We start from the raw sequence: 25207 nt of genomic DNA, 5'->3' as shown, positions 1-25207 counted from the left end.
GGGACCTGGACCTCTAACAAGTTAGATTTTGCGCCTCAAACTAATCAATAATGGCCAGAGAAGTGAATCGTCTAACCTGTAGCGGCGCCACACAGCTGGGCCAACAGTATTTCATTAAGCAGCAGCAGCAATGGTTACAAATACAAATAAAAGTATTATGAGTGAGTACAGCCAGGGGAATGTCTGACTCCAGACAGTATCGCTGCACCCAAGTATGTCTATTCCAAGTTATTCATCCTGGAATGAGGAATAACATGTAGACTTGGTTCTACTGGTAACAAACTGCTTGCATATCCCCATACCAGCAAAATAATGGGCTTTTTGCAATGCCATTTGCCACCTGCTTTAAGGAGATGGCAAATGAGAGGAGGGGGTTCAGTGCAGGTCACGGAGCTGGGTGTAGAGGGTTAAGAAGACGACTGAGAAGAGGGGAGGCAGTGGTCTAGCCGAGGGGAGCGTGCCATGCTCCCATGTGAAACTGCAGGCGTGAGGTGGGTGCCATGCTGTTCAGCAGACGCTGGTCTGCACCCAGTGAAGCTGTGTCAGTGTTACAGCACCTGGGATTAGCTGATGGGGTAAAATAAAGTCCTGTTATTACACAACAGCAAGAACACAGAGCGACTCCAGATCCTCTGGGTGACTTATTACGAGGCGTAAGTGGGAAGAATGATCAGCTACGTGAGAGCGTGGTCATTTTTCAGACAGGGCAGTGTCAAAGCCAAACAGAGGGCTAAGAAGACTGGACTTTAATGTGTGCGCTTCACTAGTGACCACTCTGAAACGGAAGTCTTATAGGTGGTGATTAGATGTTCGTGCAGGAATTTTTTAAATAAAAGATTATACATTTATTTTTGTAAAATAGTGTTGTCCACACCTCTAGTTGACTTAATTCTCTATTCTTCCAGGTTCTGCAAACCTCGATTTCTGCTGTGTCTCTGGGTTTTAGTTATTTTGAAGTCCTGAGTTTAGTGCGACTCCTTCGTGAAACAGGCAATCCAGCAATTCGAAAAGGTTAACTCAGAAACTGGTTTCACGGAACTTTTCCTGCAATATGCTAAAACCAGCTTCTGCTAAAATCAGATCTCTGGTCTTTTAAGGATACTACCACCCTTCCATCTCAGCACAAAGAAGAAGACTAGCAGAAAGAGCGACCAGTTAACTTCTAATTTAGATGTTGTCGCTAGTAAAAACTTTGATATATTCATTTGTTGACCTGAGCTAGTGGAAACCCAACTGGCTACTTTTGTTGCTGGCCAAGGGAAAATACTCCACTGAAGAGCGACTCGCGCTATATGCAGACGACATACTGTTCTACTTGGAAAACCCCAGCTCACGGGGCTACGATGGATGAATGATACGAGGAAGCATCCGGACTCAGAGTAAACAAAGGTAAATCACTGCTGATCCCAATCAAAGGAGACGCCGCAGTCACGCAATGGTCTTTGTTCATACCAATAAGGAGACTGACCTTCAAGTACTTGGGCATACACATTTCCAGCATGCAGAGCGGACATGGAATCAACCTGGTACCCTCCTCAACACTGTGAAATCATGATGGTCTGGCCCGCTGTCTTATATTTTCAAGACTTTTGGTCATGGATCCTTAACAGATAGTTCCGAGAATTGACAACGCGCACACAGATTTCCTATGGGCAAACTGACCACCCCACACAGCATGGATCAAATGTCAGACATCGGTTCATTTTCCTACAATGGAGCGCAGTCTCCCTGGCTGCGGATATTAAGTCCCAGGGCTCTCTCTGGTTACTCTGCTCGTAGAGCAGCTCGGGGTAGGGATAGCACAACAACCAATAATTTGACCATGCAGACTCTCCTTAGAGTGCAGCCTGCATCACAGTGACATTGAAAGTACAATGGTACAAATACTTTTTTGGAGGACGCAGCGCTGCACTTTAAAGACACTTTGCAAGTAATGACAATATTTTTGAGTGGCTTCCACCCAAGACTTGAGGAAAGGAGGCAAAGGGGCCGACCTTGAGGTGCTGTGGTCAGTGGGTGAAGAAGAGGAAGGTGTCCTGCTGTTCTGTTTCAGAGACTCTTAAGTCAAAGGAAGTGCTAATATCTAGCAGCACTGAGATGCACTCTTTGTGTCTCGCTGTGGCCGAGTGCATGATTAGATGCCCTGTAGCTAACTGGCTTTTAAATCACTTTGCTGTTTGTTTTAATACTGTGTCTTCATCGCGCTTACTTTCTTTGCTGTCGAGTGCATGATTAGATGCCTCGTAGCTATTCTGCTTTGTAAAAATCATTGTGCTGCGCATTTTCAATCTGTTCTTCCCACGCTTACCTGCCGCTTGTTCTTCCCGCCAGCGCCCCGGTCCACCACGGGTGGTCCCCGATTGCTGTGGAGGGCGCCGGCGAACAGCTGCTGTCTTTGCCCCCATTGGCCTTAGCGGGTCACGTGGGCCGCGACACCTTAAGCCTTGCACTATTTAGCATCCTATGGCTATCTCCGCACTCAGCGGACGCGCGCCGAAGTCGCGCCAAAGTCCAGCCCGTCTGCGCTGAGTCAGCGCCAGGTCCAGGCAGGCTGGTCCCCGGTTCTTCATTCCCCAGGGAAGTACACTTTACTCTATTGATCTTCTGTTGTCCCTGAAACCACTTAGAAATCCCTGCCAACACACCTGTGGTAGATGTTACGCTGCCCCCTGCAGGACACGGAAGGTCCAGAGGGGGCTCCCCGAGGTTGGGGTGCTGAGATCCACTTCCTCAGTGGACGAACTAGGCTTCCTTATCAACGCAAGGTCCCTGATTAAGAATAACATCGCTTTCAGAGACTTTGTGTCCTCGAGGAAGCCCTCTTGGGTGTTCGTTACCGAGACTTGGATCTCGGATTCTTCCGGTCCGGACCTTGCCGAGGCTATCCCTGGGGGCTATGCCCTGACCAGGATGGACAGATTTGGACGTAGAGGAGGGGGTTGTGTATTCTGCACAAAGGCTCTTCCATATGCCAATTCGAGCACCTTTCCACTCCCGCAGATTCCTTTGAGGCCTTGTATTTTTCCATCAATGCCAATCCCATGGCCTTGTTTTCTGGCATCTTGGTCTACAGACCCCCAGGCCCTAGATCTTCTTTCAGCCAAGACCTGATGAGGCTACTAGAACCCCTTATTGACAGACCTAATCTCACTCTGCTGGGAGATTTCAACTTTCATTTAGAGAATCTAATATCCAGGGACACTCTATCCCTGATTGAATCCCTGCAGGCTTGTGGTCTGATCCAACTGGTGGAGGGTCCCACTCACCTGGCAGGCCACACACTGGATGGGGTTTTCTCTAATGACCATAGACTAAAGATCGGTTCACCAATCCCCTTAGCGTGGTCTGATCATCTGGCGGATCCTTTTGAGCTTAATTGTCACAATAATCTCCCCTCTGCTTCTGACTCAAAGAATTGGCAACTCAGAAGGAGTTTCAGACACATTAACAACGAAGCGCTTGCACCTTTCCTGAATAGTCTCAGCCCCCTTGTCAACAAGGACACTGACTCTGCTGCAGTAGACCTCTTTAACACCATTTCGGGGGCTGTAGACATCTTAGCCCCCGTCAAAACCTTAATATTCTGCCAGGAAGAGTCCTTCGGCACCTTGGTACTCTGACAGACTTAGAGGACTGAGACAGGGATGCAGAAAGCAGGAGAGGCTCTGGCGCTCTAATCTGGACTCCACTGAGAATAAATATCGACATAAATTTCTTCTGAAAGAATATAAAATGGCTATCATTGAGGAAAAAAAGTCCTATTTCCTTAAAATGACCACTCATTTGGGTTCCTCTAGGGAGCTTTTTAAGATCATTGACTCCCTCTCGGCCCCCCAGAAGGTGGACACCATTGTGGAATCCCAGGAGCTCGGCAACAAGATCTCAACCTTTTTCCACATGAAAATTGTGGACATCCACAGCTCCTTGGACCTCCTCAACCAGGGACTCAACCAGGGGTTTGACTCCTCCCTCCTTTCTGCACCGACTAGTGCATCGACTAGTGCAGTGCCGGTCTCTGCTGAACCTAGACCTAGCCTTCTTACTTTTCCTCCCCTCACCCTGGACGAGTCAAATCGCCTTCTCGACAAGATTAAATCGGGTTCTCCTTTGGACCCCTGTCCTTTGAAGGTTCTGAAAAGCTGTAGGGAGGTGAATTTGCCCCCTCTTCTAGAGGTGCTTAACCTTGCCATTACGGAAGGTGTTTTCCCCCTCCCTTGGAAGCTGGCAGTTGTTAAGCCTCTCCTGAAGAAAGCCTCACTGGATCCTGGGGTTTTGAAAAATTTCCGACCTATCTCCTTGCTTCCTGCTCCTGCGAAAATACTGGAAATCCACCTTAATCAACATCTTACCACCTTTCTGGATGACTCGAATCTTTTGGACATCTCAAAGCACGGTTTTCGAAGAGCCCACAGTACAGAATCGGCTTTGACTGTGGTAGTTAACAACATCTGTGCGAAGGTGGACAGGGGCCAGATCACCCTGTTGGTATTACTCGATCTTACGGCGGCCTTCGACACTCTATCTCCCTCTATCCTGGTTTCCAGGCTTGGTGAGATGGGTGTTGGGGGCCTTGCCCTCAGACTCCTAGCCTCCTTTCTCCATCAAAGGGAGCAGAGAGTCAAACTGGGTGATTTCCTGTCGCCTTCCACTCCTGTGCAGTGTGGGGTCCCCCAAGGGTCTTCTCGAAGTCCCACCCTTTTTAATATCTATGTGGCCGTACTTGCCAGGGTGGTGAGATCCTACGGTTTTGAGGTGTTGTCCTACGCTGACGACACCCAAATCATGGTCTCCCTTACCCAGTCGGTGAATGACTCTGCTCTCAACTTTAAAACCTGGATGGAGGCAGTATCCCGCTGGATGGTGCAAAACTTCTTAAAACTTAATGGAGAAAAGACCGAAGTTTTGATCTTTGGGGGTGGCCAAGATATCTGGTCCAAAGATTGGTGGCGGAACTCACTTCGGGATTGTCCGACTCCTTCCATTTCGGCCAGAAATCTGGGGGTCCTGATTGACTCCTCCCTTTCGTTCGATCTTCAGGTTAGCAGGACTGTGTCCACATGTTGTGGGATTATCAGGATCCTCAGAAAGATAGGTTCCTATCTTTCTTTCGAGGCAAGGAAACAGGCGACGGTTGCATTAGTCTTGTCGAGACTGGACTACTGTAACGCGCTGTACGTGGGCATGAACAAGAGCTCTGTACATCGTCTACAGATGGTCCAGAATGCTGTAGCCAGGCTGGTGCTCAATCTTCCCAGGCTTTCCTCAGCTTCCCTGGCCAGGAAAGATATACACTGGCTGCCCATTCAGGCTAGGATTTCATTTAAGCTGCTCTGCCTGGCCCATGTCACAATTCATGGCTCTGGGTCAGAGGGCATTAGGTCCCTTCTCGTCCCCTATCTCCCCAGTAGAGCCCTTCGGTCCTCCACAAAAATTCTACTTCGAGTGCCCAGCTTCTCCAAAGCCAGATGGGGGGGGGGGGGGGGGGGGGGGGAGAGGGCTTTCTCTACTCTGATTCCCAAGCTCTGGAACTCCCTTCCGTCCGATCTGGTTGCACAACTCTCTTTGGTACTTTTCTCTGCAGGGATTTGAAAACTTGGCTTTTCCGAGGAGTTTATTCCTAAGCCATGGACCTGGCAACTTTGAGACCTGTGATGTTAAATTTGGCTTTATCTGGCGCCTTGATGCCCTTGGGCTAAGTTGCGCGTTATAAATTTCTTTTTCATTTCATTTCATTTTTCATTTCTTTGACCTCATCAGCTGCTTCAACGGTGAAGTGCAAGGCGTAAAGTAGAATGGTTTCGTTTCTACACATGATCTGAGGAGCCTGGTCTTTGTGACCTCGATTGTGCTCCAGTGTTCATATGGGAATGATCTGCTTTGTCAAAGAAAAACACAGCAAGGTTCCTCCAACTTCTGTAAATGGAAGCAAATGGGCCTTCGCATGTAGTACTTACTCAGAGCTCTTCTGGGCCTGGACAGACTGGAAGCAGGTGTAAAGAATGCGCCCCGTCTAAAAGAACCAGAGAAATATATGTTAGGCACACAGCAGCAATAAGCAGTTCCACCTTGAGACTGGGGGTAGACATTGAACAAGAAAGTGGCTAACAGTGAGAAACTGAACGTGCAGTAGACAACCGGATAGGGCACAGACATGTTACTCCTAGGTGGGAAACATCTTTAAAAAGAAAACATGCAGCAGAGAGCCTGGGAGAGGGCAAGAGCATGCAACTACTAGGTGAGAAACATTTGGAGAAACTAAACCCTGTAACAAGGAATGGCCATATTACTAGGTAGGAAACATCTTGCAAGAATCGAATAATCCTACGTCGTCAATCCTTTACTCTCCCCCATCTTAACCTCGCAGACAAACCTATCTTACAATACGTTCCACTGACTGCTTAAAGCAGGTATTCGTACAACCCCTAACTTTATGCATATTAACCATTTCCTGTCCTTGCATCACAGAATGCCAAAACCACTGTTGGAAAAAGACGAATACAGGAAAAGTCTGTTCATTAACAATACTAGGATGAAATTGGAGTGGGACTACAGCGTGGCCTTTGTGCTTGGAAGACATGGGCGTGTGGGCCACTGGACTAAAGGGGCTATAGAGAAGCCAGTTCAGGAATAGACACTATTGGTTAATTCACAGCCTTTTGGAAAACCGATCTACAGTCATCCAAGACGGAGGCTAAAGTGTGACTCACTCGAAGTAACATCCTGCGATGGACGAGTTTGGTGCATTAAATCTACACTGCACTACAATAGTGTATGAAGCGGACTTGGTATATGATCCACACTTATGTAAGTGGGCACCTTGCACCAACCCAGACAACCCTGATTTAAGTGGTCTTAGACAACCTTAGAAAGCTCTCCAAGTGGTAGCTGTGAAGAGCAGCCTTCAGGCTTAGTCCAGAAGGAGTGTAAAGCAGCTTGTTTTACCAGAACGTAATCTTATAGGTCCAGATTAAGCGGAAAAAAAACACATGGTGTATTTATAAAAATATGTATTAATTATAAGACACTTAACACATTCAGATGTCCTCTAGCCGGAGAGATAGACAATACTTTTCAATAGAAACAGGTAAGTAGAACACAATACACAGTGGTCGCCAGGGGGAGACCAAACCATATACTAAAATAATGGTATGCAAACCACGACTCAAGTCAAGACTATACCTAGAAGACGAAGAAGTGCAAGGGACCCAAGGAACCACCTGAGGTAAGTAACCAGAAACCCATGGAGCCAGTGTGCAGAGTGGGCACACGACCACGGGCTCAATCCAAATCACTGGGTAAGTCGCGGTTGCAAATTTTTTAAAAAAAAGGGACCCTTCCCAGTGGACCCTGAAAAAACACTGTGAAAGACGGAAGGTTGGAGAGCCACCTCACCCATGGATACCCTAGGAACCAGGATACCTACACCAGGGAAGCCAGGGGCATAGGTGTGAAGTGGAGTCAGAAGCTGCCAAACTCAATGGAGAACATCAGGAAGATGCCGCTGCTGGAGAAGGTGAAAGTGTCCGGTGGAACCCAAAGGAGGATTCAAGATGTGAAGAACCTGCAAGCAGAAGGGATAGAGTCTATGCCACTCAGGAGTGGCCAGGAGGCACGGAAGACGTGTTGCAGGAGAGCGGACAGTGACCTTGGAACTGCAGCTGTGTGGACCAGGTGACGCTGTGGAAGGAAGCCAAGAAGCCTTTGCAACTGCTAGACGACATGGGGCATAGGGGTTCCGTTCCAGTGGCTCTGACAAGGGATACTGGCATCAAACTTGGTGAGAGGACAGGGCAGGCCTCGATGGATGTGAAGAACAACCACAAGTGTTGCTGAGCCTTCCGGAGTCAGTGGGAGCCAAAGATCAGCAGACCGGTCAGCTTAGTTGCTGCCTGCAGATGCAGGGAAGTGACTCCTTCGTGTCAAGGGAGATTCCTTCAGGTGTCTTGGATGCCCACAGGACTTGGAAGGTTGCGGTATGGAGCACAGGCACGGACGTTACAGCAGACAAGCAGGGCAACGAGATCAGGAGCAGCAGAAGTCTTCCTTCTCGCAGCCTTGACACCCAGAGCAAAGTTCAGAGTGCCCAGAAGGTCGAAGAAGTGGTGTCTCAAAATTAATCTTGTCCCACGAAGAATCTGGGGACCCACCCACAGGTAAGCCCTTAAATACCCAAAGGAAAGGTTTGGGATGATTCAGGGTTCCCTTTCTAAGGAGGGGCTTGACAAGGGAGAGGATACTCCCCTGTCCTTTGTACAGTTTCAGAGCTACAGCTAAGCGCTTCCTGAACTGGACTATGCATGGAGGGCACCAAGTGTGCATGCACGCAGACTATGTGGCGCAGGCAAGCGCCCCCACCCTGTCCCAATACACTAAACCCTGTCTGGGAGGTGTGCACACCTCCCTGTGACAGGATACCTATTGTTCTCCATTGCCCGAGCTTGGCTCGGCAGCAGGAGGGCAGAAACGGGTCTCTGGTGGGAAGCAGCCCTAGCTTTCTGTCTGGGTCTGAAAGACTGATACCGGGAGCACCCTGCCAAAGGTATTTTCCGGTGCATGGAAACATACTCGGACACCACTTACAGTGTGGGGGTATGATTCTAACATGTTTGATACCAAACATGACAGGGTTTGTTACAGGTAGGTTAGAGGTAGCCATCACGTAATGACGCATGCCCACTCTATATCTGAATGGCTGAAGCACTTACAACCCGGGAGAATACACTCCGAAGGGTGTAGGGGAACCCTCACACTTAGAACCGAGCACCCTGTCTTCGGGATTGAAAGGCCTGCTTTTAGGAGTGACTTATAGGTTTTAAGTGCAGTGGCCTTCGATGTAGGGAAACCTATATCTTCAGTAAGTGGTGCTAGCACCAGCTTACAAAGGGAGCAATGGCAGGCCTATAGTTACAGTTTGGGTGGTTTCCCTTGGGTCGCATAATACATGCTTAAGCCCATGGAGGAACCCTGGTGTACCTATGCCCTGGGTACGTTAGTACCATATACTAGGGACTGATAAGGTAACACCAGTTAGATGTACCTAAGTACTAACCAAACCAATTCAGGGGAGAAAGCAAAAGACTTGGGTCCTGGTTAGCAGGATCCGAGTCAGACTAGTCAGAAACATCACAGCACCAGTCAAAAAGTGGGGGTAACCATAAAAACAGATCCTACTTTCCTACAAATAGTCTGCCCAACCCTCAATCCCTTTGCAAGAGGCTAGCTTATAACAATTCCACACTAAAACAGTGACATAATCACCCTTCCTGGGACCTCATACTCCTAATTCACACAGGCCTGGACATAAATAGGGCACATTGTATCTTTCTCAAACCCAATACAAGAGGTACTGTAGTTTCCTTTCTGTGGAGGGGTTATACAATATTTCCTGTGCCTAGGGATTTGAAGGGAGGTGTAAGGTATCATCCCCTTTACATTCCCTTAAGAGAGCCTCGAGTGCTGACCCAGAGCATCCCATCCCATCAGTCTGGTCCCCTCCCCATTCCCTGCTTCTACTAATGCAAACTTAACTCTGGGATCCTCTACATTCTCCATCACAGAACAGAGAGAAAAGGCATGGCAGTGCAACGCTGGTGAAAGAGACTGCATGGGGAAAATCAAGAATTCCAATCCATCATTTTGTGTGGCAGAATCATTTGTCGTGTAGCCCATGGGCCCTCAGGGACTCGAGCTGCATTTTACTGATTAGGCCCAACGGGGCTAAGCTATACTTGGGGGTTGCTTGTGTCCACTTTAAAGGTTAATGTGGCATATATGTCTGCATTTGCATTATAGGTCACTGCCCTTTGGACACAAACTAATAGCACTTGATTGGTTCATGTTGGTTATGTCACAGGGAGCAATTTAGAAGTAATTAGGCAAGAGCGGAAGGAAGCAGCAAAGCTCAGTCTCTATCTCAACTGTACCAGGGGTAACCTCACCACAACATTGAGCGTTGCACTCCCGCCCATTCCCTGACAATGTGTTAAACTCCTCGGCTCCACACGCTGCCCACCTTGGTGTTTTTGTCCTCGATGAAGCACGAAAAGATGAGTCCCACGAAGCCCTGGTCCATCATCTGGTACATGGCCTGGGTGCGTACGTCTGTGGATCAAGAGAGAAGCTTTGAAGGACTCAAGTGAGTGGAAATGACACTCAATTCACAAAAGAAAGGGGGACTGAAGTACAGCAGGGTAGACATCAGGCTGACCCGAGGTTTAACACATCAAACACAGCAAGGCGGCTACAAACCACCCCCCCCCCCCACAAACATCTAAGAGCATCATTTACACATAGCAAGAGGGAGGCAATGACACCACCGACAAATCTGAAGACAACATTTATAGAACACATACACACAAGAGAAAGACAATTACTCACCACCGGACACATGAAAGGACAGATGGAGCATTTATACAGAGGGCTGTATTAACTTTCGATGTTATTTTTGTTCCTTGTCATAAGGACGCACACAGAGAAACTGGTACCGCTATCTCAATGTGAGAGAACCTATTTAACCGCTATAATGATATTAGAAACCCTACAACAGCATATTTGGTACTGGAGAAATAGTAGATGCTTCTGGAAAAGTAAATTTGCTTTTATCATTCCTAAGTCATAACTTCTGATTTAACTGTTTGGGCGTGTGCAGCTGGCATCCTTATGACCCTTGTGTTGCCTAAACTACCACTATGGCGTAGTTCTTCAAGCTTTGCTTTGTCACCCATGGTTCACACAAGTGAACTTCGTTCAATGCACCAGCTCTGAATGTGAAAGGCAGGGTACTGTAGTCCCGTAAACCTCTCTCAATACACAGTTGAAGTGAAGTTACTGCTTTTTGGCAGGGCCACTGGAATTATGCGAATGTGCGGCCGCAGCGATTTTAGCACTGTGGTACAGTAAACCTATTTCGCTCTTCACAGTATCGCACACACTGAACTATGAAGAAAAGACACGTACTAGAAGTATGTATTACAACAGGGCGAAACAGTTTCTTAGTACATCTAAAATAATCACACAGGATATCATAAAAACAGCAAGAAGCTATGCTGTGAACAACAAAAATAAAATAAAAATTTCTAACATGGTTAAAATGTCATCTAAAAGTCTGACGACACCCTACACTAGAGCATGTAGTAGAGTAACTTGCAATCTAGAGTTTCTTGAGGGAGAAGGGTGTCATCTGAAAGTCTGACGACACCCTACACTAGAGCATGTAGTAGAGTAACTTGCAATCTTGAGTTTAAGGGAGAAGGGTTCACTGCATACCTCGTTGAAATCTCAAACTGTCATTATTTAAAGAGTCATAAAGGAAGTGTTCCCAGCGAAAGGCAAACACGTGCTGCGGTAGCAGCCTTTCTCGAGTACTCAGCTCTTATTCTTTGCATAATACCCAGGTTAATCAAGAAAGAAAGGTATGCACACTCACCATATTCTACTGAAAAGGTTATTCAAATAAAAATAGTTATTTTATCTTGAAGGGAAGGAAGCTAAGGAACATTAATTATTCTGATGGATACTTCTAACCGCCAGTTCTTCACCTTGTGAACACTCTCTATGTGTCAGAGTGAGATCTGGAAAACTCAAAAGGAGTGCTCCTGTGTGCTGTTAAGTGGTGCCAAGCGGCTCTGCCTCGTCGTTCTGCTCCACAAATGTTGAGCCGGCTGCATAAGAGCACCACCCATGCGCACGGACAGGATTTCCTTTGTATACGTGACTTCAGATGAGGACACTAGCTTTAATTTAAAATGAGATTTTTCTATTTTTCACAAAAGTTGACCTGTGTGCAAGGGAAAATTCCCCTCCTAAAACAGTCTTTATCTGTAGCAAACCGATGTCTATGACAGATCACCAGCAGGTGTGCCTCTGGTGCCTTGGGCTGGAGCAAAACTCCTTGGCCTCAGACGACTGCATCCAGATAACCCATAAGGCCATATAGAACTGTGAAGCGGAGCTCAATGTCACATATCACCGCAAGGCTTCGGGTCGTGACCAAAGCCGAAAGGAAGCTATTGTTCCCAAAGTCTTTCCTGTGGTAGGTCTTCATCATAGTTGGAGTCTTCAAATAAGTCAAAGAAGAAACACAAGAAGTCTAGCATGATCGTCCCTTCCCACCATTTATAATCGCCTAAGAAGATACGATGGCGTGAACGTGCCACCCAGTCTTTCCCATTAACTCCTGGAGAGCCAATTAAAAGTCTGGTATAATGCACCTTGATTTTCGGGGTTCGGTGACGACTCAGAAGTTCAAAGCCTTGAGGGAGGACATGCTGCACATTTTAGCCACACTTTGTGCTCCCTCTTGCATGGCTGGGCGCACAAGGATACCGCAGGGGCCTACATGCAGCATTCGGCCAGCGGGTTCACCCTCGGTGTAGTACGTGTCTCTCCAACCTGCCTCAGGTTGCACAACGGCTGTAGTGCTGCTTTCAGTCCTGGAGCCTCAACATGACTTAGACATCGACACTGAAGGGTCATCCACAATCTATACTGGTCTCCGACTACGAGCTGAACTCATCTCGACCGAAGGTTAAGCCATGCTCCGAAGACACTGGAACACAGCCCATTACCAATCCTTCTCACTTTTGGGTTTACTCTTTGTCCCCATGCAGATGAACCTATTGCTCTGAGAACAGCGTCTCTGCTGTAATAAAAATGTGAACAAGCTGACAAAATATTTTCATGACAAAAAACTAATCCTAATTTCCACTGTTGCAATTACATTTATATAGATTTCTTTTTTTCATTAAGGAGACATAAGCCCTTCCACAGTCTACTAACGGGAATTATTAAACCACTCGCCTCATTAGTATTTCTTAAATACCTGAACAGAGAGATCAACAACTGAAATGTAATCAGTTGACTACTGCCAAGTTTCTGCCACGGTGTTGGACCAAGTGCGCCCCTTTTCTTTTAGTAACCTTTGATCAGTTTGATCTAAAAAACAATATTTTTTGTTTAAATCTGCAAAATTATGCAGAAGATAGTGGAATTTTTGAGAAGTATGACAAATCAGCAATTAGGCGTAAAATTTAGTGGCTGCATAATTCCAATGGCTGTAAGAGTTAAGAAGGCACCTACAATTCATTGCAAGAATGCTCGGTTACCTACTATAGCCACAGCCACCCCACTCTCCATTTTGTTATTTGGATTGTGGAGGTCTAATGAAGTCTGCAACAGATGAGGCGTAGCAATATTGTGATGGAGAGGCAGGAGGACGGGGCATAGCCAACTGGTAACTTAAGTAAAATGAGCAGCCCTAGTACTAGCTACCTATTGAAAGTACATGTATGGGATTGTTACCGGTAAGCTGAGGACGGCCTATGATGGCAAAACCACTTTGATGCATGAAATCCCCAACGATAGCCTTGAGGTTCTGTGACAAACATGTAGCTCACATAGTGACTTACCTATCGAATACTTCGGATTTGAGCAATACTATTACCATTACTTACCAACATGGGACGGCCAAACGGTGATGTGTGGATGAGAGTGATACCATCCCACAACCCTCATGGGACGGCCCGTCATTTCAGCTAATCTGTGAGCCAGTAAAGGGTTTACAACACTTTCCAGAGAGCCTAGCATTTGTTTTAGGCCTAAAGTAATAATACCTATGTGTGTGTGCCGGACAGAAATGCTAAGAAGTATCTGCACTACACCCTGAATTAACATGTCTAATTAACACATGGACACAAATATTACTTTAACTTCAGACAGTGCCCCACCCTGTACCATAATGTGTCAATGAAACTGAAAGCGAAAGGGTTTTTGCTGCAGGGGGTTGGGTCTACTTGTCCCAAAGACAAACAAAACATGAAATGTGTTATCCTTGACACCAAACAATATGTCCTGGGCGTCGGGCTGTAGGAATGCAACACCCCTGAGTGGGGGTGGGGTCTACTTGTCCCAAAGACAAACAAAACATGAAATGTGTTATCCTTGACACCAAACAATATGTCCTGGGCGTCGGGCTGTAGGAATGCAACACCCCTGAGTGAGAATCTAAATAAGAGAAGTCTTACTGAGCCTTAACAGGCAAGGCGAGGCATTAGTGAAGGTCCACCTGCCCAATTCCATCAGCTCTTGTAGAGGGGAAAAAGGAACGAAGGGAGAGTTGCCAAGTCTTCTTATGGTATAAAGTCATGGTAACAGTGATACACAGATAGCTCCACTCAACACTACTCACAGACATCTCCCCATCCACATATACAGGTCCTGCCTGTAGCACTTCACAGCTCACACTGCCCTGTGACAGAAAAACAGAGAATGGCCAGCGTCTTACTATCTTGCATTGCCGCACGTCTCTCATTAAAAACAGACCCCACGTGTAGGTAAACGTGACCAAGTAACCATGCGGAGACCACATTGACTCTGCATCAACTTCAGAAAGTCAAGGTTTCCACAGGCTTGTCTCCATTATGATAGGCAACCCAATACAAAAAGGGTTGCCATTTTCATATTGAAAAGTGCAAGACTTATCTGGGGAACATGGACCTTTCCCTCTTAGAAATGTAAGAAAAATAAGCAATTTAAGGAGATGATTGACATTTCCAGGGCTTTTTTGGGTAAGAGAATTCCCTCGGTTCTAAACTACCCCGCGCCCAAATACTAAAACTACTGGCATCACAGAATTAATGAGTTTCAAAGTGAAACTCTTGAGGTTTCCCTGATCACATTTTTTAGGGTTTCCCTTGCTGCAGGTGATAGGGTTACTGTTTATCAGATGATGCTACAATCTATACTATAAATATCTTTGGAGAACATTGGCTGACTTGAGCGGGGTTTGATAAAAAAGGTTTTCTAGAAAAAAAAGTATTTTCCTTAAGGGTGGTAGATAAATGAAAAGTTGTTTAATGAGCTGAAACAGGATTCATTAAGACTTATCCTTGGGTGTCACCATATAATATGGGTTGGAATTGGTGGAAAAAAATGTTGATGACAAATAGTCTAGTTTTCATGGTGGGGAGAAGGACCAAGAGATGGGTTTGATATGTGTGCTGTGGAAATAGGGCAGAGCCTAACAAGATCGATAATGGGAGACTGCGAAGAAAGGAGATACATGGGCTGATGTCAAGAAGCTTCTAGGGTAGGGCTGTAAGAGGACATATTAGGGGGCTATTGCGTGGATAATAGGTTCTGCCAAAGTACTGACAGACAGACGACTGACAGCTGTGGAAGAAAATGAAGCAGCAGAGAGAGGACTACAGATATAATTGGGAACTGAAAGCATAACCACACAGAAATAAGTTAGTTAATAGTCGCCAGCCATTAACTCACTGCTGTTTACTTTAGACACCAGAGCATAGCAGGTTAACCTTTTTACCACCGAGATTAAACTGCGTTTAGTGTGGACGGTACATTGTATTAAACATTCTTTAATAAAATTGGAAGATAAAATCCAAAGACACTGCTCTTATGACTCACTCCAACTCTCACACCTGTATGATTTGGCCTGTCTAAGCTGCATTATGTAGCGGACTCCTCCTGAACGGCCAAGGTTCTACGTTCTATCTGTAGAAGGTAAGGCACAAGTATACTTGCAGTCTGGCACTATCTCAGTACAACCCTCCAGTAACAAATAGCACAGTATCTGATCTGGAGAGTCCGTATCTCTTCCTATCCCTTTCGGGTCTCAGGAGAATGAGAGCTGATGCTGGCAGAGCAGTACTGATCATTTAATGGAATTTAAAGTAATAAGCCCATTGAAGAAATGGGAAAACAAACTATCTTGTGACAGCGTGTCTGAAGCACTGCATAGTTTTTTAAACTTCCTTGTGAATGGCCAAAACTTTTGCAAAGGAGAAAAGGTCACTTGAACAACAGTTTGAGCACCACTAACTGGTGGAGATGAAACCTAAGCACAGATTATTAAACAGAGCAACATTTTTCAGAGAAAGGATATTTCTGCTTCGGTGGATGCAGCCGACAGCTGCTCCGGAGAGATTTCCACCCGATCCTTCCTCTTATCCGAGCGCCGGAGGATAATGACCGAATGGATATGGACTATTCGACAGGTGTCAACCTGGGGAAAACAACAACATGTCACCAATTATCTCTGTCCACTCTGCTTTTTATTGTGAGAAGCAATTAAAATAATTTCTGTGAAGATTTTTATTGGTATGGGGAGGCGGGGGGAATTCTTGTGGCTCAAAGGATTGATGCTCCCAACTACCAAAGCCCAAAGGATGTCAACACCACATACACCACAATTCCGCCATGGAGGATACGTACACTGTGGCTATCACATACTAAAGTCACTATCTAGTTGGGGGGGGGGTGGATGTCTACACCCCAGATACCACAGGTGGCACTGTCCCTACTCCAGGGATGATGCATACACACCAAACACAGAAGACACCATCGCCTGTAGTGTGGGTGTCTACACACTAGTGAAGCCAAGCATCAAGATGAAGGACTACACCTCAGACTACACACATCTCAGCCCATGTGACAGGGAGGCGGTCTACATCTAGTTGTCCTGCTGCAAAATACCCTCATTTTGGTGCTATGCAGTGATGTGAGCAAATATATCCGCGTTCTCGTTATATATGAGCTCTGAAAAAAGCTTCTCTGGTTATGAAAGGGCTAACAGAGCTCTGATCTGCCACAAAGCAAGGACACACCTGCAGGTGCATTTTTATGACTTTCTTTAAGAACAGGGCCTTTAAGTAATGTGTCCATATTGTTTTAAGCTGAGGCTCCTTTATTAATCTTTTTTCTATTCTTTTTAATATAGGCATGTAACAAACTGTTTTTACTAAATGATGCCTCACAGAAATAGTATCTAAAATTACTCAATAGATTTGCAAACATTGATTTTAAAGTTGCACATGTTCTGTGAACATTTTATTTTGAAGAGCTGGGAGGCCTGCGGTAGCCATGCGCTCTATAAATCTCGAAACCTAAAGCAAGCAATAATCTTCATTTCATGTAAAGTATCTGCATAAGCACTTACTGATTATTTAACTGATAAAGTGCATCTAATCCTCAAAAATGTTTTATGTCTTTAAAAGTCTGTCAGCTTAAAAAAAAAAATTCCTTCCTTTTGGGTGCTAAAACCCTTTCTAGCCCTAGCCCCCAAGTCACTTTCCTCCTCACCGCCCAAACTCCCCTCCCTCCTCGCCTCCGCAGAGTCGCCACCCTCCTCACCTGTTCTATGCAGAACTTGATCATGTCTCCAGAGCCCCCTCACCCCTCCAGAGCCCCCTCCCTCCTCACCTCCCCCAGAGCCCCCTCCCATCTCACCTCCCCAGAGCCCCCTCCATGCCATACAATTGTGTACATCAGGCTGCCTGGAAATGGCAGGTGGTGATCGGAGCAAATACTGTGGAGGACGACACAGGACGACACAGAACGACGCCAGAGAGCCATGTTATTACTGTGCTGTGTCTTTCTCTGTCCGCAGAAACTAATTTTCTGTCGTTTCAGTAAGTGGCTTTTGTAGAGGCGCGCTCTACGTCTGTACGTAGCGCGCGAGGCTGTCATTTTAGGAGCGACTGCGCATGCGCGAATGAGAGGAAGTTATCGGAGAACACCGGACGCACGGCGCTCTCCCGCGATTGATGTATAATTAATAAATAGATAATCAGCCATCTCCGGTCTCCCTGGTGGTCATTATAAGGCACCCACCGCATCTTTACAGTGGCGACGAGGGCGGGATGCCCAAGAAAAACAAAACGATCGCCAGGAAAGACGATTAAGACACGACAAAGGCACAGGCACAAGCCAGAGGCCCACCACGAGGAGCTACAGGAAATGCAAGCAGAGACCAAAGGAGACAGCACAGCGGGGGAGCGTAGCAGAGGCACGAGCAAAGGGGGAGAGCAGCACCAAGACATCAAGGTACCAGAGGCAGTAGCACCATACAGCAAGAAGGTGCAGAAAGGAAACTAACCAGTTGGGAAACCAGAGGGCGAAGGAACAGAGGCTGAGGAAGGGCACCGAGGGTGGTGAACACAGGGAAGTACCCGCACCCCACAGAGGCCCTGGCGTAGCCAGCAAGACACAGAAGGGGGCGCAGAAGGAACCCGACCGAACCAAGCGCAAGGTGAGAGCGCAAACGCGCCAGTCAGCCCGAGAGGTCCAGGGGTGGAACCAGAAAGACGTGCTGAAATGAGTGCGCAGGCGTCTTCACTCACGATGCCAATCCCGTTTTTACCCAAGCCTGGAGAGCCCCAAATGAAGTGGGAGGACTGGAGAGAGTACTTCATGAACTACATAGAAGCCCTAGATGACGAGAACGGGGAGGCCTTCCCCAGTGCAAGTAAGAGGAGGATACTCCTGCACAACCTAGGCCTGGAAGGGATAAGGGTCTTTCAGAATCTTGTGCCCACGCCCAGACCAAATGCACACGACTACGTATTTAGACACGCTATAGAAAATTTGAACAACCACTATCGTCCAGCAGTGTGAACTTCTATCGACCGTTATAATTTCCAGCAGAGGAAACGAGAGCCGGCGCGTTGCCGAGTTGAGGAAGTTGTCAATAACGTGCAAGTTTGGCGCTCTGCACGACAAATTCATAAAAGATCAAATAGTCATGCACACCACCAACAAGACAGTACAAGACAAATTGTGGGTGAATGGAGATGCCCCGCTCAAGGAAGTAATAGCCATGGTGAAAAAAGCAGAACCGTCGAAACGGTGCGCTGACGCAGCAAAGAGAGAATCTGCCCAGAGGCCCATGGTGAACAAGGTAGACGATGCAGAACCACCAGGAAGGAGCAAAGCCACGACGGCAGAAGGTAAAGAGCCAAAAAGGTGAACTGGGAAACCTGGACAGCAGTGGAAGCAGAACAAAGAAAGCAAGACCACGTGCTACAGGTGCGGAAGCCAGTCCCATGCGCCCCAAGACAAACGTTGTCCGGCGTTCAGGGCGAAATGCATGTTCTGTGGCATATTGGGTCACTACGAGAAGGTATGCCGCCGCAAGATGAGAAGACCCACTGTGAAGTATGTGGCGCAGGATCAGCAGGAAGAAGAAGAACAGGACGAAGAAGACAACATACTATTCGTGGAAGGGCAAGTACTGGGCATTGACTGTAAGCGTTCCCGCAAGCCACAGTGCGACATGTTAATTGGAGAAGTGAAGATCAAAATTGTAGAAGACTCGGGATCCCCATATACCATCGTCCAAAGAGCAGTGTGGAATGAAGAATTCAGACCCAGCTTGGGCCCAAGACTTGAACCACCCGACATAAGACCGGTGCCGTACACGGGTGAACCCATTCCGATGATCAGGTACAGAGTGCTAACCTTCGAGTTCAGAGGAAGGAGCGCAGAGTGCAAATTGTACGTAGCAGAGAAGGGCCCATCGGTCCTAGGATGGATGGACCAAGGCGACCTAGGAATTCAATTGGATCCCGGGGGAGACACACAAGTGCTGATGGCAGCCCCAGAGAGCTGGCCGGACTTGGAGAAGATGAAGAGCGAGTTTCCTAAAGTATTCGGCTGGAAGGTCGGCAAGCTGGAAAAATTCACACATCAGATAGAGCTCAAGGAGAACTCAAGGCCTATATCCCACAAAGTAAGGAACGTGCCCCTAGCCGTGAGGGAAGCGGTACAGCAGGAACTGCACAGACTAGAGGAGAATGGAATCATCGAGCCAATAAATAGCTCCGAGCGGCTGGCGCCCCTGGTGGTGGCAATAAAACCGAATGGCAAGGTTTGTCTCTGTGTAGACCTTCGAGAACTGAACAAATGCATAATCGTAGAAAAATTCCCCCTGCCTCGCATAGAAGAGATGTTGGCCAAGACGAAAGGGGTAAAGTGGTTCTCCACCATTGATCTCACCTCCGCCTATCATCAGATAGCTCTACACCCAGCTAGCCTGAAGCTGACATCATTCATAACACCCTTCGGATGCTATCAATTCCGCAGAATGCCCTTTGCCTTGCTTCAGCGGCAGCAGTTTTTCAGAAACTAATGCACTGCCTATTTAAAGACATCGAGGGAATACAGTACTTCCAGGATGACATACTGGTGATGGGGAAAGATCGGAAGGATCATGATAGGAAGCTGGACATGGTACTTTGAGTCCTAGAGAGCAACGGCCTAACAGCGGAATGGGAGAAGTGCCGACTCGGAATGACGTCGGTCACATACTTGGGGCATGAGATCGGAGAACACGGCATCACACCCAAATGAGCAAATGTTAAAGCAATTTGCGATGCCCTGGCCCCACCAACAAAGAAGAAGTAAGATCCTTCCTAGGAATGGCTGAATATTACAGCAAATTTGTACAACACTTCGCCACCAAGACGCACCACCTGAGGCAACTTATAAGGGACAAAACAGTGTTCACGTGGACAGAAGATAGACAAAAAGAATTTGACACCTTGAAAAATAACATTAGCCAAGCTATTCCGCTACAAGGATACGACCCCCTAGGGCCATCAGTATTGACGACGGACACCAGCCAGAAGGTGCTGGGAGCAGTCCTCATGCAGGAGAGGAAAGACGGAGCGATGTAGACCCTCAGCTTCGCATCAAGATCCCTATGGTTCACGGAACAGAAATTTAGCGTAATTGAGACAGAGATGCTTGCGATCGTGTGGGCCATGGGGAAGTTCCGCCAATTCCTATGGGGCACGAGGTTCCCACTCAAGACTGACCACAAGCCGTTGGTCAAAGTACTCACCTCAAGCGGACATGCGAGCGCCACGCCGCGCATCACCAAGATGACCTTTAAAATACTAGAGTACAGGTACGATGTGGAATACATACCAGGAACACGAAACAAGGTGGTAGACTACCTCAGTAGAGCCTCAGCGATGGAAGGAGCTCCCGACAAGACAGTAGAGAACGAGGAGATGGTAGCTGTGATGGAAGACCAAGAACGCGTGATAAGCAACCAGGAGTGGACTAAAGCTTATGCAGAAGACATGGACATCGGAGGTCAAAGAGTGCATAATACATGGATGGCCAGATAAGAAACACTTGCGAGAAACACTTAGGAAGTTCTATGAAGTCCGAGAGGAACTGTCAGTGGGAGACAACGGAATATTCCTGTACAGAGGTGACAAAGTAGTCCCACCGACAACGCTAATTTCCCGCCTGTTGGCGATACTGCATGAAGGACATCTAGGAATTGTAAAGACTAAGATGAGGACGAAGCAAATGTACTGGTGGCCGGGAGTGGACATCCAAGTGGAAAGACACGTGAGGGATTGCGATCAATGTCAAAGAGCAGACAAAACGTTGAAGCCCCTAAGGCCGGCCTTGGGGAAGTTTGCCAACCCGAGTGATACGTGGGAAGAGGTGTCTGTAAACATTCTGGGACCCGTGCTAGATACCCAAGGAACGCCAAAATATCTGTGTGCCCTCGTTGACAGGTACTCGAAATGGCCTGCACATACAGGAAGAGATGGACACAGAAACAGTGCTCGGGTTCCACACATCCGTCTTCCTCACGATAGATATTCCCCGATCCATTCTGAGTGACATTGGTCCCCAATTTACCTCGGAGAAGCGGTATAAGTACGCCAAGAGGAACGGGATCAAAGTCAAGCACACCTCCATATACCATCCTTCGAGTAATGGTCAAGTGGAGCGGTTCAATAGAGTAAAAATGGGATCCATACAAGCCGCCATCACGATGGGCAAAGATTGTGAGAAGGCGCTCCAAAGTATGATGTGGGCTTACCGCATCACCCCCACCAGCACGGGGTATAGCCCTTTCCAAATCTTGAGAGGACGACACCCCTTTACCAAGGACAACTTAGCATGGAGGGAAAAGACAATCACAAACAAGTGGTCTCCAGCAGTGGTGCAGCACAATCTAGAGAAAGCCCAAAGGATATATGCCGAACATTACAACCAGAGAAGAAATGTGAAGGAGACAGCCCTTGAGAGAGGGGAATGGGTGAGAGTCAAATTAGCTGTGCTAAGGAGAAAAGGGGACAGTAAATACAGTTAACCTCTACAGGTAAAAGAAGTGTATGACAGGGAAGCATTGCTTAGCGACGGAAATGTGTGGTCCCAGGACCGCATGTCTAAATGCAACAAGATCCTACAATGGTCCCATGAGGATACTGGGAGGACAGTACAAGACCGAAGACAACGGGAGATTGAGGAAAGTACCCCAGGAGAAGAAGAGAACCCCGGACCAGAGGGAAACCGTGAGGAGTTGGGAGACAATGACGTACCCGAAGAGGAGAAACAACCTGGAGGGGAGAGTGTGACCCCGAGGAGAGAAGGGCCGTGCATCCAAGGAGATAAAGTGGTGAGTCCTGCAGAGAACAGCACTGGGGAAGCCCTATACTCCGGTAAGCAGGCAGAGTGGTGGTAAGGCCCGCCCGCTTTCGAGACTGAACTGGGGGGAAGCTAAACGGCCTTTGGACGTACAAAGACAATTTGTTTTCTTTTGGTAATAAAAAGAGGGAGATATGTAGAGTCGCGCTCTAGTTTACGTGCGCTACGTCTGTACGTAGCGCGCGAGGCCGCCATTTTAGGAGCAATTGCGCATGCGCGAATGAGAGGCAGTTATCGGAGAACACCGGACGCCCGGCGCTCTACCGAGATTGATGTATAATTAATAAATACATAATCAGCTATCTCCTGTCTCCCTGGTGGTCATTATAAGGCACCCACAGCGTTTTAGTTAGGGAGTGAGTGTTCTGGTCGGCACGGATGGCAGCTGGGCGAAGAGCACACAATAATAAAAGTGCCGGTACTGGCCAGTCAGCCAGAGCAAAGCACTTCTGAGCGAAGACAGATGCTGCTTGAGAGTCTCCAACATCTGCTAAGGCACACCCTTTAACTGCTGCTTTTGCAACCCGTGCACCGCCAACCGAAGAGTTCGGCCCCAAGACGCAGGTCGAGAAACCAATCGTTGAAGCGCTCAGACTGGTGCTTACACTCACAAAGCACTTGTTTACTGGCAGCAGTCAGGCGAGTCATTCATGCATTCTCAGTCTACAAGCTCTGCATGGTTAATTTCAGTTGATTTCTGCAGCATTTGCTTAACAATAGTAGACCGCAGTAGTTAGTTCGCACCATTAATTTTAGACTGAGCCCAGGAGATTACTTGTTCATGCACAGGACAAATTGTATTTATGTTTTAAGTGCGATGAATGATGTTTGGCAATTTCCAGCTCTGCGCAGCTGTAAACATCAAGCTGTCAGCGACACATATGCTGCTGGGATGCCCTGCTTTAAAAGTACTCTTAAATAGGTGGTCATATTTGAAACCTCACATGTCATAAGTAGCCTTTACCTTGGGCTGCTCAGTGCATCCAATGCAGCCCCGGACTTACAACAAAACAGAAAGAAACAAATAGCATTCTATAAGCATTTTGTTGGTCTTTAAGCAACACAACAAGTTGATGGACGAAGTGCTGAAGCTTCAACCAATCACCCCCAGTCAAGAGATCTGGCTTTAAGCCATTGTTCCTCTGCTCACTATGCCACCTCAGTTCAGACATGGCCATATGCAAATCAGTCTTGACCCTTGCCTCATGGGAACATGCCAGCCCGAACTGCAAAGCCATGCCTTCCCTGGACCGGAATCAAGCATCCTAGGACCGGTTTCTGGGCATTACCCTTAATCTGCCAGGCTAGCTTGAATCCAGTGACACAGAGAGCAAGGGACCCACGAGTGGGCATACCCATGGCTACTTATGGTAAACATAGGAAACACAAGGAGATGATGGATGGAGTGCTGAAACTTTTCAATCACTCACCCCTAGTCACAGATCTGGGTTGAACTCATCATTCTTTTGCTCACTCCGCCACCATGGTTTGGTTGAGCAAGCACATGCAAATTAATCACACACTTTAAATGAAACGTGATCATGCCTGCAGTCATGCAAAGTAAACAAAAATAACGGGAAATGCAATCTTTCTCGTTAATGTTATGAAATCTCAACAGGTTAATGCAATCGCTGCTATGTTTTGTGGATAACCAGAGATTATCATCAATGTGTCCTTTTTGGCTCATTAGTTTTGTATTGTAGTGCGACGAGGACCCAGCATGCAAATGTAAGCAATGAAGATGCACATTGTTTTAAAATTGTATTACACACAGTATAAGCAAAATGTGCAGCCATTTACAGTTCACTCTAAAGCAAGCGAAACCTTTCATTTCAGGGTTTGCTCCCGTTGCGAGATATTAGAACTGCTCATTGGGTATAATTTCTGATATTATTCTCGTTCCATGCACCTTTTTAAGTTGTTTTTCTCATGATAAAGTGTTACTCTTAGTGTGACACAGGGGGCAGTTCAATGGCATTCACGAGTCCTCTAATAACATGGCCATTTCATACATCAGCAGTCTGAATCAACCTGTTCGGCCTCACTTGCAGAGCCCTCCACCCCTCTCTCCCCATGCCGAGCTACTCCCCCACGCCCCGCTCCGATGCAGAGCCCCCCACCCATGCACCGTCCCCCCCCCCGCGCCCCCCTCACCTCTCCGATGCACAGCCCTCCACCCATGCACAGCACCCTCCCACCCCCCATGACCCCCACCTTCCCGCCCCCTCAGCTCTCCGATGCAGAGCCCCCCACCCATGCACAGCACCCTCCCACCCCCCATGACCCCCACCTTCCCGCCCCCTCAGCTCTCCGATGCAGAGCCCCCCACCCATGCACAGCACCCTCCCACCCCCCATGACCCCCACCTTCCCGCCCCCTCAGCTCTCCGATGCAGAGCCCCCCACCCATGCACCGTGCCCCCCCCCCCCGCGCCCCCCTCACCTCTCCGATGCAGAGCCCCATGACCTCCTCCTTCTCGGTGCTGAGCGCGTGGTTCAGACACACCAGGAAGGCGTCGCTGTCCAGGTGCGCGGCCTGCACCGCCATCGGGCCGGGGGGGGGGGGGGGCCTCTCTGGCACCGACCGCGGGGAGGAAAGTGAAGGAAGCACCGGGAGCGGTGAGCCTCGCTGACCCGGAAGGAGAATTAATGACACCCGCTTGCAGGGGCCCTAACAGGCTGACAACACTCTACACTTCCGGTTCCGAGGGATCGTCATAGACATAGAGAGGGGACATAGTGGAGCCTAGGGAAGGAAGCGCGGGCGGCCATCTTGGATTGGGCTCAGGCCAGCGGCGGTGTGTGAAGCACGCGCACCGCAGCCCACCAGCCGTGAGCACCTTCCGCCTTCCCAAGTGCCACGCATCACGCGTGATCCAAAGCAAGGTGATGATGGAATGACTGAATTCTATGGCAGGACGGAGGCTCCGATTTATGCTTTCTCAATTTCTTTACTG

The 25207-nt window shown here is 47.8% G+C and overlaps 1 protein-coding gene across 1 annotated transcript in view; it reads right to left on the bottom strand.

Annotated features, from left to right (window-relative positions):
• Positions 1–24921, bottom strand: part of BRCC3 (BRCA1/BRCA2-containing complex subunit 3) — a 65170-nt gene extending 40249 nt beyond the window's left edge. The window contains exons 1-5 of the mRNA XM_078664080.1: positions 24694–24921; positions 15902–16021; positions 13452–13539; positions 10013–10101; positions 5955–6010 (exon numbers count right to left, since the gene is read on the bottom strand). Coding sequence (XP_078520206.1) covers positions 5955–6010; positions 10013–10101; positions 13452–13539; positions 15902–16021; positions 24694–24798 — 458 coding nt within the window. The 5' untranslated portion in view covers positions 24799–24921. The remainder of the gene's footprint in view (positions 1–5954; positions 6011–10012; positions 10102–13451; positions 13540–15901; positions 16022–24693) is intronic.
• Positions 24922–25207: the final 286 nt, after the last annotated feature.

This window comes from Lissotriton helveticus, chromosome 10 (genome assembly GCF_964261635.1).
Source record: "Lissotriton helveticus chromosome 10, aLisHel1.1, whole genome shotgun sequence".
Lineage (NCBI taxonomy): Eukaryota > Metazoa > Chordata > Amphibia > Caudata > Salamandridae > Lissotriton > Lissotriton helveticus.
The sequence above is the reverse complement of the archived record's forward strand: the minus strand, read 5'-3'. Positions and strand labels throughout refer to the sequence as shown.